At 37.5% G+C, this 16,479-nt stretch overlaps 1 protein-coding gene across 2 annotated transcripts in view; it reads left to right on the plus strand.

Annotated features, from left to right (window-relative positions):
* Positions 1–12,101, plus strand: part of sh3pxd2b (SH3 and PX domains 2B) — a 49,781-nt gene extending 37,680 nt beyond the window's left edge. The window contains exons 7-13 of one of the 2 annotated variants that reach the window (XM_088933067.1): positions 876–1,010; positions 1,932–2,033; positions 5,498–5,615; positions 5,974–6,167; positions 6,459–6,508; positions 6,938–7,063; positions 7,516–12,101. In XM_088933067.1, the coding sequence (XP_088789193.1) occupies positions 876–1,010; positions 1,932–2,033; positions 5,498–5,615; positions 5,974–6,167; positions 6,459–6,508; positions 6,938–7,063; positions 7,516–9,003 (2,213 nt within the window). In that variant the 3' untranslated portion in view covers positions 9,004–12,101. The remainder of the gene's footprint in view (positions 1–875; positions 1,011–1,931; positions 2,034–5,497; positions 5,616–5,973; positions 6,168–6,458; positions 6,509–6,937; positions 7,064–7,515) is intronic. The other variant, XM_088933068.1, reaches the window with a different exon arrangement.
* The last annotated feature ends 4,378 nt before the right edge of the window (positions 12,102–16,479 follow it).

Raw genomic sequence — 16,479 nt, forward strand, 5'->3', positions numbered from 1 at the left:
GACATTTTTTCCTAACACTTAAAGTTACTTATATTGTGAAATGTGTATATGTATGTACAGTAGGAGTTTCATTGAAGTTTTTCTTAGTTTTCAGCCACATGCATATGTTTCTAAAAGATTTATCATTTTATAACTTTAATCAGTGCATTTTATGGTATGTAATTATGCCTCTGCACAGCTACAGGAATTGAGTACCTGGTGATTGCAGGGTATTTTTAGGATCTTACTCAGTTGTGTGGTTCCACTTAATGGTTACCTTTTGCTAAAAATGCATCAGCTGTCTGACTCAAAGATGTATTTCCTGTTGCTGTGGAGTCAGACTCTGGAGTCGTTCTTTAGAAGTTTGCAGGTAGGTGCTGTCTTAACTGGTGATATTTCCTTCTTTTGGTGTTTGGCGGTTGGTTGTGTTTTTTAAATGTCTACTCTCACGCCTTTTATCAGCACATCCCTCTCTCCTATATTAATCAAAAACATCTTATGCAGAATTGTGGGGGAAATGTTTCCTGTCAGTATTTTACCAGAGATCTTAAAAGATTCTCACGTACTTGTTTGTGCTTTTATTATATTTACTATATTGTGCGTACCAAACTGAGAGATGTAGTAGCCATTTTGCACAGTAGAAAGGCTCTAACGTCCTGCAGGCTTTAAAGAAATAAAATCTTTTCACTCTTCTGTTCTTTTACTGTTCTTGAATCATTATCATCTTGCTTCTCCTCTGTGATTATTCCACATTAATCTTGCATTAATCCTCCTTTTTCTCTCTTGAAACACATTGTTCAGGGGTCCTCCCTTCTGTGGGCGTCTAGGGGTGTTCCAGTCCTAGCTCATGTCCCCTGAAGTGCCTGATAACCACCATGCGCTCTGTTTTTCTCCAGTAGGAGATTTTACGTCAGGAGACCCCCTTCTTTTAGATCAGTACATAGCCGTGACTGACTATGAGAAACAGGAGAGCTCGGAGATCAGCCTGCATGTGGGACAGGTGGTGGAGGTCATTGAGAAGAATGAGTCAGGTAAGGATGCCTTCATGCAGTAACAGTGGTGCATCACAGAGGACACAGCAGCCATAAATTGGGAAAATTAGAGGGAGAGGAGTCACCTGTTTTTCTCAGGATTATGCTTGGAGAATACTTGTTATAATCAAATAAAATTTAGGTTTTTTACATATTGTAGCTTTTAAGTTAAGGCAAGGTACTGTATGAAGCATTTTGCCTTCCTAAGTAGTGCTGGAATTGAGAATTGGTTTCATTAAGGGAAAAAAAATGTCTGATTTGTTAAAACTTGTGTGTGTTGAAGTACTAAAGTACAGGTAAGGGTAACTTGATAGATCTGCTGTTGTATTACATATAATAATATATACTTTTGGATCTGAAATAATTTATTATTGGACTTTTCCCTTTCTACTATTGCAGACCTCTGCAATAACTCATTCCTGAATTAAATCAATGATCAGGTATCGCATTACATTAAAAATAAAGACTTTTTTTAAAGCAGAGAAGTAATTTTATTTAACAGTAATCTGAAATCTGATGCAGGACTCTGGTGAGAAAAGCTCTTATATTTAGTCGCAAAACTGTTTACAGTTAAGGATTATGTATTACCCTGCCTCCAGTCCGGGGTCTGGGCAGTGATCTTCCTCTTCTCCTTTTCGGTTAGTACTTGAAATCTCCAAACCGCTTAAATATAGCTCGTCAAAATGAGCACGCTCTCACCCTTTTTTCCACCTTTGTCAGCATTCAGTAAACATGTGTTACCAGTGATTGAATCAAACTTCTGCTGGTCGTGAGAATTGGTAAGAGTCACCAAGGCTACATTGTGCAATTTATATCAACAATTCCTGTCACTGGCCTGTTCAAGTTCAGTAATTGTTTCCAGTCTTATCCACCTCCGCAATACAGTGTCCCATGTCCAAGCTCTGTTTCTCTTTTCTCCAGGCTGGTGGTTTGTCAGCTCAGAGGATGCGCAGGGCTGGGTCCCAGCAACCTGTCTGGAGGCACAGGATGACCCTGACGACTTCTCCCTGCCAGCCGAAGAAGGTAATTACCTTGGTTGTCAGACGCCGGAATGAACTCTTAGAGCAATCTCCACTGGTCACTAATCAATGTGGTCACTCAGTATCAGATTATATTAGTCTGCAGCAAAACAATTTGTGATAGGATGTTGTGGGAAGCAAACCTTTAATTCCTGTTCTAACAGATGGCCTTGTTTAGGTTTATTTAAAAGAAAAGCAGGTTTTAGTCACACAAATAGATTTTATACCAACTTTATTATTCTTTATTTTTATTTTAAAATAATCTTTTTATTGAACTTCACCAGAAACTCAACATACTGTACATGTGAAGGACTAGTTTTCTTTTTACTGTTGAATTGTGGGAATGAAAAATGGACTTCTTAGTAAAGGAGGCAAACTGGTAGTGTTTGTAAAATGCAAATGGCAAAAAAGCTGCTTGTACTGGGGAAAAAAAACATGCATTTAAAGAAGCATAAATTGCTTATCAAATTGGGGAAGAAGGGAGGGGGATGTGACAATTTTTCATTTCTTCACTGGCTTTTTTGCCCTTCCCTGTCTGTGATGCTGACCTCCTGTTTGCTTACTTCCCTTCTGTGCTGTCAGTCCCTCGGAGATATTGGTCTCTACCGAGGCACATGGGTCGCCGGCGAACGTTAGGCGATCTGTTCAGCACAGGTTATGGGTGGACAGGTGGACAGTGTTTTGTCACTGTCTGTGGATGTGTAATTTTGTGAAGACTGTGCATGTGTTATGTTATATTGCATGCACTCACCATGCATGATCCTCAAGCATGTGGTACTGCATTGACGTTTTATATATTGCACGTGTCAAGTAATGGCAATTAGTTAAATGAAGAATTCATTACTAATGCTTGTTTTAAAGCATGGATGTCTTAAGTATCATATGGAGCTGGAATATTAAAGAACAATAGTGTGAAACTGCACTTGATACAGCAGGGGTATATATATATATGAGGATTTCCAGCAAGCCACCCATCCTCCAGCCTGTCATTATGAAACCAAATACTAAAGTGCACCCTTATGCCTGACACATATGCACATATATAGTATATTTATACTGAGAGGCAATAAAAATGCAATGACATTCTCTTAGGTGACATCATGTAATAAATTCTCAGGGCATTTCTCTTGCCAATCTGAATTAAAATTAAATGCTTAAGGGAATTCTGTTGGCAAAGATAGAATCCCTTTCTCATCAGGACCAGTCACCTTGAACATTTACAGTACACCCAATGTCTATAATTTACTCATGTAAGAGCATCCAACGCCAAAGCTACATTCCTTCAGCACTAGATGGGAGGTTTAGGATTTTGTGTAAATGAAGAGCTGTTGTCCAGGGCTGTGTGAGGATGCTGTAACATCATGCTTTTACTTGAAAAGCTGCATTACTGAGGAACTACATGCTCTCAGGTGCAGACTAATTCAGTATAACATCTTAGGAAATAACTAACTCTGTCAAAATGAGATAAATTCAATCCAGATGTACAATCAGTATGTTTTAGATGTGGGGTGTAGGAGGGCACATTTATACATGCCACTTTATGTCCTGACATTGAGTTCAAAACTCCAGGAGTTCTGGCAAGATATTTATGACATTTGGAGGTCACTTTTTCAGTGAACTATCCCTAGGGACGTTTTCAGCTTTTCAATTCCCTAATAAACATGCAGATCATTATTGGCCTGAAACTGACAAGAGTCAATGAAAGTCACTCGCCCCACTTTCTCCTTCTCTCTCTCCCCATTTCACCATGGTTTGCTAAATTTAACAGATGTCTGCCTCTGGAAAAAAAAATAACTTAAGAAAGAGGGAAGAAGATAAATGTATTTTATAAAATATGGCTGTCTTCTATAGCCTGCTTGGAAAGCATTCCCTGAGATTCATTGACGTACTTTAGTCAGGAGGAAGGACTCTCACAGAGGTTCCTGTTATGAAAGAAGATGAAGTACTGGTTTTTGTTTAATCCCTTTCTTGTGCTGTGCATGTGATAATTGCCAAATTATGTAATAGCTACTGTAGAGATGTTTCTCTATGAACTTTTCTTTGCACTTTTGATACTTGTTAGGCAAAGTGGAAAATAATAAAGTAGCTGAAGTTAACTCACATCTTCCATTAACATGGAACATTTAAAGGCCGATGAAACTGTTTTCCTTCATTGACCTCTTATGCTTGGTTACACATGTTAAAAGGAATGCTAAACCAAATTCAACACTTTATTGGAAATACTTATACCCACTTAAATGCCTGTGGAAAGAGATGAGCAGTCATGTTTGACACCAGCATCCTCAACCACTAACTGTCACAGAGATGTTGCCTGCCTTGTAGCATTATTGCACTGATCACATGCCTGTGTGAGTCGGTGCCTCAGACCTCAGCCATGTGTCAGGGCACAGGGTTTTCATGGCATCTGTTATGCCAGTGTGGGCAGCGATTGTTTCCTCTGCTTATTGCAGGAGTTTGGAGTTTGCCATATGAACCTTCATGGTGTTATAATGTTTTACTTGTGAGCATAGATCCTGTAGCACTGCAGTATGTTTTAGATGCACCAGCCATTTGTGCAACCTTTGCGTGAAGTGCTTCTTTGCACAGACAGAAACTGCTCAGCCTTGTTGTTGGCTACAGCCAACCAAATAAGTAAAATGGGCCACATTACTTTTTCTTCCTTGTAACTTACTTTTATTAGAAATTAAAAACATATAAAGAAATTAACTAGTTAGTTGTATAGTTAATAATTTCGCACGAGAGCTGGGTTTTCTAACCCTGGTCATGGAAATGCAGTGATTAATCCATTAATAGAAGCGATGTTAGGATTCATAGAACTCTTTAAATGTTTTCAATTCCTGAAGATACAGGGGGTTGTATGGTACATAGCTCAGAATTTCCCACCTTTTTTAGAATGCTAGAAAAGGTTCCAATCAATTACATTTTCACTTCAATTAAGGATTAAATTAAGCACAAATCTCAGTAGGAACAAACACTGCCGGGTTTGTGGGTATCTAGGATCAGGATTGGGAACCCGAGTTAGAGATTTTAAAAACGGTTCTGTAGAAATCTTATTGGCTTGGAATCAGAACCCCTGACCTGGTTTAAATGCATTTAAACAGACACCTGCTGTAGGTGACATGTCAGAAATTACTGTTGTAATGGGGATGACATTATAAGGAGTGGCAACTGTGCTCAAGGAAGTGGAAGTACATTGTATAATTCCAGTATGATTGTTAATAGTTACTCATAAGCATCAATTGATGGAGGTAACATAGGGTGACCATACTGTAGATGAACTCTGACTATAAAAACTCACTGTAGCTCAGTTGTAATTTAGAACAATGTGGTGCATTTTTTCATCTCACATTTTAATTTTTTCCCCTTAATGTATTAAATGAACATTTTCCCCCAGAAAAAAAAACTGCTGGCAAGTACTGAATGGTGTCCTTTGAAACTACTTATTTTTCCTTGTTTTTCTTTTTCCAGAAGAGAAGTACGCAGTTATTTATCCTTACACTGCCCGAGATAAAGATGAAATCAATTTGGAGAGAGGCGCTACCGTGGAAGTCATCCAGAAAAATCTGGAGGGCTGGTGGAAAATAAGGTAAAAAGCCAAGAGCTATCATATGAGGCTCAAAGTAGCGACTGGACCTTTAAGACATACATATTTTTATAAAGCATTCTCACAGTTCTTACTATTCTTTTCTATTTGCTTGTGTTACATAGTGCAGACTGCTAAAGGTTGGTAAAATAAGCCCTTTTTATAGCACGAATACCCTATTGTTTTCATTGACTTCTGTGTGAGCAATACAAACTCAGTGTCAACCAGTTGTATTGAATTAGTAATGTCTTTGCTTCAGCCCCGTGGGAAGAAACGGTATTGTACGTTGCTTCTTTACGATTGCTAATTTGACAGTGTGTAACCCAGGAGCCCAGGTTGCTGACCACCTGCTCATTTGCAGGTACCAAGGTCAGGAAGGCTGGGCCCCTGCGTCGTACCTGAAGAAGGCAGATATCTTATCTCAGAAGCTGGCTGCAGGTGCTGCTGCCCACTCCAGCACTACAGACTTGGATGGCTTCTCCAAACAGCAGAATTTGGCCAAAGATAGCCGAGACCGTGACAACCGCTTCTCAGTTTTCCCTGACACAAAGCGCAGTAAGTGTGTTTCACACATACAGTATAGCTTTTTGTCCCATACAGCAAGCACAATACAGTTCACTGATGTGTTGCAATAGCACAATGGAAGTCTACAAATTAGGGTTTCTGAAAATCTGTTTTGTTCCTTATTGGACTAATTCACACTTCCTCATTTGACCTTTTCCTGTGTTTTGAAAGTTGTCAGGAGGGTCCGCAGGAAGAATCTGAGTAATAATGGCTAACAGAACCAGAGTTACATGTGTTCCTTAGCAGTGTCTGTGGGACTTATAACTGATTCTTTTCCCCCAGAATCCTCTGAAATGAGACAGAGACCCCCTCCACGTCGTGACCTCACCATTGTAAGAACTTTCCCTTTTTATCATGGATCTTTAACACTTCTTTCATTGATTGAAATGTTTATAGAGTAGAGTAGAGAAGGCATATGTATTCATACATTGGAATTCTTATTCGCTCAGCTCTCTCGAGTCACAGTACAGCAGACAACACCACACAATGTAGACATTACATTACAAACATAATAAATAATAAACAATAAATACGTTGTAGATAACATTAAATATGTGTTAGTATAGATTACATATTTAAACACACTGAAGTCAAATACAGCTGTTCATAGCCTCTTCTGTTCTGCATCTTATTTTTTTAATATTGCAAAGTATTATTGTGATTGTTACACATAAAAATCTTTGACCACTTAAAATAAATCAATGATCTCATTTCCTTTTGTCTTGTCTCGTTTAAACGCGCTATTTCTTGTTAACTCCCAGCCAAGGGGACTGAACCTTCCCAAGCCACCCACCCCACCTCAGGTGGAAGAGGAGTACTACACCATAGCCAACTTCCAGACCACCATTCCTGATGGCATCAGTTTCCAGGCAGGAATAAAAGTGGAGGTAGGACAACCTAGGGGTATAAAACCTGCAGCAGCCATTCCTCTGCAGTGTCAGTTCATTGGAAGGAACGTTTAAGTTGTGTGTGTTATACTTATGTTAGACTTCAAAAAGTATATTTTAATGTTTTAATAGTAAGGGTTTTTACAGTTAAGGACACTACTGCCAAAAGTATCGGCATGTATGCTTCTTCATTACTAATAGAATGACAGATTCAGACTGGAGTCTGAGGAATAATTCTTATCATTAGATTTGTATTTTGGCAGAAGCGAGCTGAGCAAGATAGGCCCAACACGTAATAAACAAGATAGTGGTATTTATTCTCCTTAAGAAAATCTGGTGACTTTAGAAATTGGACTGTCATTCCTTTTAAGCCAATTGTCTACCACGGCAAAGTCAAAGATGCTATGTTGGCATAACACTGGCAGGCATTTTGTGTGGTTTTCTTTCTCCAGGTGATTGAGAAGAACTCTAGTGGCTGGTGGTACATTCAGATAGATGATAAAGAAGGCTGGGCTCCAGTCACCTTCATAGACAAATATAAGAAAACTAGCAATGCCTCAAGACCAAACTTCTTGGCACCTCTACCAAACGAAATGGCGCAGCTGAGGCTTGAAGACAGCTCTCTCAACAGCACGGGTCACGAAGACGCTCCCCGCCCCTCAAGGCCTCTCCCCGATGAGCCATCATCCAGCGATTCTTCTGCCAGGCCCAAGCTGAAGGATTGGAAGGTAAAGGATGCAGGAAAAGGCTCATCTGATAACAAGGGGTTTGTCCCTAATGCCTTTTCGGGCCCCCTCCCTCCGGAACCCACTTGCCCCGCAGCTGAAGAAAAGCCAGCATTGCCACCGAGGAGGGAATCGATAAATAAAAGCTTAGAGGCCGAAGCTGCAGAGAAACAGAGGCTTGACATGTCTAAAGCGCTGCCTCCGAAGCCTCCAGCACCAGGCGTGATTCTGCCCATTATCCCACCCAAGACCTCACCTTTCAAGGTCGACAAGCCCCCTGAGCCAAAAAAAGAAGAAAAGAACAAAGTGCTACACCTCAGAAACGAGATGGGCTTGGAATGCGGACACAAGATTTCTGCCAAAGAGGTCAAAAAGTTTAACCTCAAGCCGATCACTAAAAGCAAGGCTAAGTCAGAATCTTTCGAAGACAAAACGGAAGCAGCCAGTCAAGCGCCATTTGTTAAGCCAAAACCTCAGCTCAGGCCCAAACCCATCCCTGCACCACGAGTTGAAGCACAAGCTGACAACAAGGTAGACATAACCAACTTGAGGAGTAGGCTGCGGCCTTCCAAACTGGCTGACAATGGTTCAGGAGCTGACGTTTCCCAACAGGAAGCTACCAATAACTCCCTTAACAGTGGCAAAGGATCTGAGGAACACAAAATTCCACCCAAGCAGCAAAACGGCCATGGTCAAAATGAATCGGAGCTACAGAAACCACCTGGCTCTGCTCAGAGAGAACCACCACAAAGGCCCACTGTCCCACCCAGAAGACCTCCACCACCGAAAAAGACATCAGGCCCTTCCAGCCCAACTGAAACTAAAGCCCCACAGAAGGAGCTCCCCGAGTACAAACCACCCCTCTTGCAAGGCAGACCAGCTCCCCCCAAACCCAAAGCTCTTGTGCTGCCGCCACCCAAGGATGACCCAAAACCTAAAGCAGCCTTGGGACCAAAATCGTTCAACAAGATGGAAAAACCGGAACCACCGAAAGAAAAGCTACCACCCCTGATCAAGGATGGAGCACCTAAAGAAGAGCTTTATATGGCCATTGCAGATTTTGAAGGAGATGACCAAACCTCAGGGTTTAAAGAGGGAACAGTGTTTGAGGTGTTAGAGAAGAACACCAGTGGCTGGTGGTTTTGTAAAGATATTAACAGTGGGTCAACTATGGAGGGCTGGATCCCTTCCAATTATTTGACAAAGAAACCATAGCTATTGAACACAGTGCATTTGTTTTTACACTATATTTAAGTAGCTTTTTTAATTTATAGTTGTTACCTTTATACTGTCATTTTATTACATTTCATTTGGTTCAAGTTAAGATGAAAGTTTGGCATAAAACAGCAGAGAAACAGCCCTATAATCAGGCATTATTGGATCCTGTTTTCTGTAAATAAGTTATTTTTCAACTGGACACATTAATCCAGTTACCATATTAATAGACAACTAAAAATTAAACTTAAGGTCCTGTTTTTCACCTTTTTGTGCCATATATTACTCAAGCCTTTAATGTAATTTTGTATGTAGCAAAAAGCTAAATTAGACAAGCAATATATAAACACACTCATATACCCATGTCTGTGCTGTTTTACTCAATATATTCTAGAAATGCTCCAAGCTTAGATGTGTACACATAAATAAGGTAACCGTTACACCAAAATGAGACCAGTAGAATTTGTACCAGAAATGTTGTAGAGCAAAATGTACACAGAAAAAAAAGATTTTCCAGCCAGGACTGTCAAATTAGGGAACAGGCTGTGCAGTAGAATACCTCAAAGAATAGTTTGTCATTCACATCAATAGAAAGGAACAATGGCAGTGAAATTAAGCTTCTTTAAAGTACTAAAATGTGGATCTTTTGAATTGTAACCTATCAGATATTTTTTCCTGTGCTGTGTTTTTGGGGTCTTTTGTTTCCCCCAGTGTCTTTTTTTTATGACTCATCACTGAACTTTAATAGTGAGCATCCTTATGCACTTTTCAATGCACGTGGCAGTAGATCAGGGTTCATTCACTGTGGCTTTCTTGTTCTCAAGATGTGAAATATGTTGATGAGCAGTGTAGCTTATTGAGCTAGAACAATACACATTACTTTATTAAAGTAATTACAGTGCTATTTTAAAGGGTTAGCTTGGAGCTAGGCATTTTAGGAAATCTGAGTCATTTCTGTGCTTTATTCTCTAAATGCTGTTTAGCCTTGTTCTTGGCTTTACCACATGCTGATATTATTCACGTGGCAACAGCAAACCTATTCTGATTGATGTTGTCTTCCACGACAGGAAACAACTGTGATCAGTTTTTTTATACATCTATTTTGCATATAATTATCATATTCGATAACTGCAATGAGTGGTAACCCTCCCTACCAGAAATATACATCTTAGCTGTTTGTGAACATTTGTGTGTACTACTATAAAAAAAAATCTTAAGTACACTGTTAACAAGGTGCTTTAATATTTCATGTATAATGCAGTATGTTTTAGGTTTCTTTAAAAAAAAAACACTACAATTGCTTGACTGGTTTCAAGCAAAGATTTGTGAGACACTTCATTTTTTTGGTCTTGTTTTATTTTCTGAATACTTCTTTAAATGAAGTAATTTTATCTGTTAAATTAGGATTCTTGTACCTCACATTGAGCCAGAGTGGTGGGGAACAAAGGTTATTAGTTGAACAAACCAAGAACTGTGCAAACCTTTGTTTGACATACAGTAAAAGGCAGAGGAATGCGATATATGACAGACTGTGGGATCTGTACTAATGACATTTACTGACAAGGCCAGGAGCACAGTAAGCGAATAGTTTTGTATTCAACTCGATTATTCAAACACATGGCTTCCCATGGCTGCTACAAGGGGACAGCAAAGTTATCATCAGATTGGATAAGTTCTCCTTTAACATACTGTGCTATGTACAGTACCAGTCCTGTTTACAGGCTAGGTGCTGGACAGAAATGCCATGTGTTTTGCCTCACAGTATGTAATGAGAGCTCATTACTTAGTAAGGCTATTATTGCTAATGTTTAACCAGAGAAAAAATATAAAAATCAGTAAGATCACTACCTGGTATACTTCAGAAAGGATCAAAGTTGTAAAAAAGACCACCAATTATTAGGATTATCTAAACATTTAAAAGTAACAGACTTTCTTTAAAGAGAAGATAAATGCATTAATGCTAAAAACAGTAACATAATCAGAAAAGTCTTACTCAAGTACTGTTTTATGAATATAACCATAGTTAGGGCAGAGGAGTCATCAGCACCTAACAAGGTTCAGATCAATTCCCCCCGAAGACTGAATATCTGTCAGTGTCGACAGTCAGTTTTTAAATCTGTACATTCCGTGCAACATTCCAACTAAAACAATCAAAAGAAAAGGGAAAGCAGTCAGAGAGGAAGGATGGCAGCCAGGAAACAGGATGAACATCATAATTGTGTTAATGGATTTGGGATTCTGACAAGGCAGCAAGTGAGATTTCATTACCTTTCGATCCCTAATCTTCATAGGAGGTAAATACTTGCTTTGCAACTTATTACTGAGCCCATTACCACCTACAGTTGTACATTATAAATACTTAAAATACAAAGTCATGTAAGGTTGAATGGACCAAAGAGCCACACAGTTTCAGAAAATGCAATCAGCATTTATTTATGTGTATGTGAATGCATAGGTGTTTGTGTATATATATATAAACTGTACGGGAAGGTTGGGGTTACTTTTTAAAAAGAACACATTTGGGAAATTGCTTTGTAAAACAACCAAAAACCATTTCCCTCAATATATTATTTTTTAAAAAATAATCCCTTGCATAAGCTCCTTGTAACCATAACTGATTGCAATTTACAGGTAATGTTCTCTAACACTTTATATATATTTACATGTATATGCAAATGCATTTTAGAATCACTGCAATCATATACAGTAGGAGGTTGAGAAACGTTCAACAGCAGAGGGCTCAGGGCGTCACAAAACCCTAAGGAAAATAAAGATGTAAAGAAGGCCCATTGAAAGTGTCGTGTTGTAGATTGCTAAACATAAGGTAACAGTTTGGCCTCCTAACTATTTTTTTTAAGAAGTAATTTGTCTTCACAAATATGCCTTACTAAAAAAGCCATTTCCTTAAATTATTACATGTATGTACTGTGCCTTCAATGAATTGTGTGCTTAAGGGAGTCAGAGCTGTTTTTTTCTGATGTACCAAGTACTGTAATAGCTATTTGTTTTCCAAGAACAAACTCACATTGCACCTGCTTATTCATTTTGCAAATGTTTGTTTTTTTTTATACAAAGTTAATAAACGTTTCTCATAGCGCAACCCTGTTGTCTGTAATTTGTATTGATTACAAATGGAAGAAACCTGCATGATGACATTTGCAGTTTCATACCTGCTGGTCTCATTTAGTTTGGAAGGTGAAATCTGGAAATTTCAAAACAATATTTTATCACAGGACATTTGTACCGACATCTCATGAAGGGAAAGTTCAAAGACAGGATTTAAAACGCCTCTACGGCTGTATCTCCAAAAACAACATTCTGCATTTGAGAGTAATTAAAATTTAAGAGTTCAACTATTCTTGCAGTATTTAACGATCTCTGTTGAGCTTGGCTCAGTCACTGTAGAACTAATTATTTGTATCCTGTAAATATAGTACTGGAAGAAATTCCCTGTAAGCATGGAAACATCTATTAATTGTAAAGAGCTTTAGGTCTGTAATGAAAGTCAGGATTTTTATTTCATGAATTAAATAAAACATGGATAGAGATAGCAAGAAGACTAGGTTGCTGATCAACTCGGAAACTTGTCAGTGCAAATATAAAGTGAAAAATAATGCAATATAAAAAAAATTATAGATCTTAAAAATGCATCAACCAGGCTGATTTCAAAATACTGTATACTTGGCAGTTTTAAAATATTAGGGGAATTGCTTCACCAGTACAATTTTAAATTTTGCAGATTTAATCAAAAAACAAATTTATCATCCCAATATAAATACATTTAAAGTAAAAAAAAAAAAGACCCATCCTCCATTAAAATAGAACTCAAATTTCAAATTCAAAATGTTTCTGCATAATGTCTGCACTGAAATTGATCAAAGCTGCTGAAACCTCAAACTGTTGCTCGTAAAAAACTGTTCAACCAATTAACTTAAACACTTGGTAGATATGAGAAAATACAAACTTAAAACAAGTGTTTCAGTAGTTTTCTTTTTTCTAATTACATCCATACTTACTGTACATAACTTGGTGTGAAATAATTAAAAACAATTCCATGACTCTTTACTGCTCTCTTGTGGTAATTAAATTGAAATACAGCAGCAATTCAAATAGAAGACGTTTAATGGATTGTTCATTTACACACACAGTAAAACTACCTCTTCTAGTAGGGCAACCTTTTTTTCTTCTTAAAACTGGATATCATCAGTGAATACAACATAGTACTCTAGCAGTTATGCACCAATACGTCTCAGAATCATTGGCATTAAACTTACTTGTGTTTCTCACAAGACTATTTTAATTCCAAGGAAATCAATAAGTTAAAATTAATCAGATATTAGTGATTGTTACTGAAAACAATTGATTTTTTCTACACCCAACACCAAGCCTGGCCTCCTTACTGCTTTTCTACATTGTGCCATGAAAGCAATGTTTTTTACTTCTACTGTACAAGATTTTAATATTAACTAAGATTAATTTTGACAATGCTGATCAATTGAGTTATCAGCAAGAATAACATTGGATGAATGTAATATTGGAATGCAGGGCAGTTCAGATATAACTTGGACTTGGATATTACTTGGACTAGTTTAACTAGGATTACAGCCATATTATTTACTACCTTGCTTTTTCTAGTTTTCTGAACTAAAAGTATCCCCTATTCCAGACTTCATACAAACTTAGCACTAGGTTTATTTGCAAACCAGAATTGGCTTATATTAAGATATTTGTTTTATAGTCATCATTGTTTGCATGTTAAGGTGACATAATGATTTGTCTAATTTAATCATACACAATTATGTATTTGGATCTAGTGTTGGAGCTGTATTGGGTAAATGCTACTCTAGCCTCTGCAGCTAAAATAAAGTTCCATAAAAATAAGATTTAAGCCTTATCGACTGCCACAAGTGCTATTATGTAAATGTTTGTGAGGTCCATATTGTGAATAGTATCAAATAATAATAGTATAATAGTATCAAACCTAATGAGCCAAAACTGTAAAATAGGACTCGCTTTGAGTTCTAGGCTACGGTCAAACTGAACATCTCATCTCTACATTTATCCATTTTAAAAAGCTAAAACCTAGTTATATCTCACCATTTTCCTAAACCTAACTTGGTCCAAACCACAGCAATCACCTCAATTCCTTCTCAACTCTATCTTTAATTTCATCTCAAAATGCACTTCTAGAGAAGAAAATACTATTGCTGAAACTGAGATTTAGTCTGAACGGTTAAATTTTAAGTTCCTAAAGAATAACTTTTGTAGCATTCAGGTCAATACTGGAATGTACTACAGTTAAGCCTTCAGATATTAACTATATTTGGGGTAGATAAGGTTTTTTTTACTCAAAGTATTATTGGTTTTAGAGTGTTGTATTTGTGTCTTGTGAAATGCCAACAGAAAGATCAAGATCACATCACAAAAAGGTAGGGCAGAAACTTAAAATCACTTGTTGAAAAGCAGGCCAAAAACTAACAAAAATGTGAAATTGTGCAATTGCTTTAAAATTTTAAACCAATAAATTACGAATAATCAGGAAAGAAAACCAGAAATGACTAAAGCCAAATGGATGTAGAAAAATATCCTGACACAAAAAAAGGAACAATTATGCAAGATAGTGCTTGCTTTTTTAAAGTGTGACAGTCACATTACTGCTGTCATTACCTGTAAAATAGCTTTTTTTGTTATTTTATGAACCAAATTGATTGTGAATGGATAGGAATTTGTCGATGGTGGAACTAAATCTTCTAATATTTAAAGATATTCAAGTCTATTTTTAGACTTTTCCCATTATGTGTAGAATATACATTAATAGTAATTTAAACATCTTTTAAGGTTAATACCAAACTACAAAGAAAGCTTTGAGTAACTTAGGACAAATAAGTAAAAAGGTTCAACAAAAAAAGCTTGAGAATTAAGACATTATGAAGCTCAAGTAACAGGGATATAGGGACATCTAAATTGTTTGAAGATTTTGTTTTCCCCAAGCTGAAGACCATCTCTAATCAGAGCAAACACAAACTACATCAGGATGAATGAAGCTAGGGTTGCCATGTGTCTGGTTTTTACCCAGAAAGGCTAGATGTCAACTGGCAGCTTATTCATCAAGCTCCCAATGTGTGGTTTAAGAGTAGCACTTTGTGCCAGGATCTATTGGCAGCATTTGCAACAGCTAACTGAGAATATCCTTGTTTGCTCTATGGAAAAGTGACAACTCCCTATAAGGAACTGATGAATGATTCTGTGGCAGTGTACAGATTCATTTTGAAGTAACCGTTTCTGTTGTAGTTTAATACTGAAGGTTGATCATGTTACAAATGTTACTTCTTTAAAGAGGACATTTTGCTAAGATTATCAGGCACATTATTTAAATACTTTACCTACTTAAAAGGAAGACTTGAGTAGAAGAAATACAATTAGTAAACTATGAGGACAGCTGGAAAACAAATACCATATCCACTTCACTTAAGAACAATCCTTTATCACATTCAGTTACTTAACATTCATCTGACCCCCAATATAAAGTAATTCTCATATCACTACCATTGTTTCCAATTAATAAAAATAAAAAACAAAGCTTTACAAAGCCACCATTTACTTCTGCAGCTTTGAGATGGTTTCCAAAGTCTGCTCCAATATATTGATGAAAGCTTCAGTTCATCACAGCAGGTCTGTATCCACCAGACTGTTCTTTATTAACTTGTTACATTAAGGAAAAATTACAGTCAAAATGGAAATCGTGCTTCATTGTTTATAAGCGCTTGAGATGCAGCTGGAGACTGGAACAGCCAGTACCTTGTTCATGACAACTTGAACAAAAAAAGTGCTTGGAATCAATGCCAATGATATGTTAGACAGGAAATGTCAGAACCACATATACAGTGTGTATACTATAACTATATAAAGTGCTAAAGACAGAACAGGCTTAAATGACTTAAAAAAGGACAATTTACAGAACCATTTACACACTCCTCACAAAATAAAACAAAACATCATACATAGATACAGCATTTATGCAGATGGAGGTCATGGCTATAGTCAAGACACTGCATTACTGACATTTAGCCTGTCAGCCCTGTCCAGTCTTTAGCAGATGAAGCTAGATAGGTGGGTATGAAGCTATAAATGCATAATATACTAATAAAATATGGATACAGTACATGCAGTTAATCATAAGCCAAGGTCAGCTAGTAGTGGCTCAATGAAGATATTCACGGGTAGTAAAGACTTCTCCCTAATACTAATGTTGCCTGGTGCTCTGTCTACAACAACAAACTTAGTGTCTCATCACAAGCCAAAAGCTCTTCCCAGTAAACATCTTCTCTATGCCCTAAACAGCAGGTTAGGTGGGTCCAGAAGATAAGGCCTTGTCTTCAGAGTGTCAGAATTCACCATTGACTCATTCATCCTGTGATTGTTTACCTTGTATCAAAGTCTCAAACGACTTATTTAAATACCTCTGCATCATGTCAG

This window comes from Atractosteus spatula, chromosome 14 (genome assembly GCF_055471065.1).
Source record: "Atractosteus spatula isolate fAtrSpa1 chromosome 14, fAtrSpa1.hap1, whole genome shotgun sequence".
Classification (NCBI taxonomy): Eukaryota; Metazoa; Chordata; class Actinopteri; order Semionotiformes; family Lepisosteidae; genus Atractosteus; species Atractosteus spatula.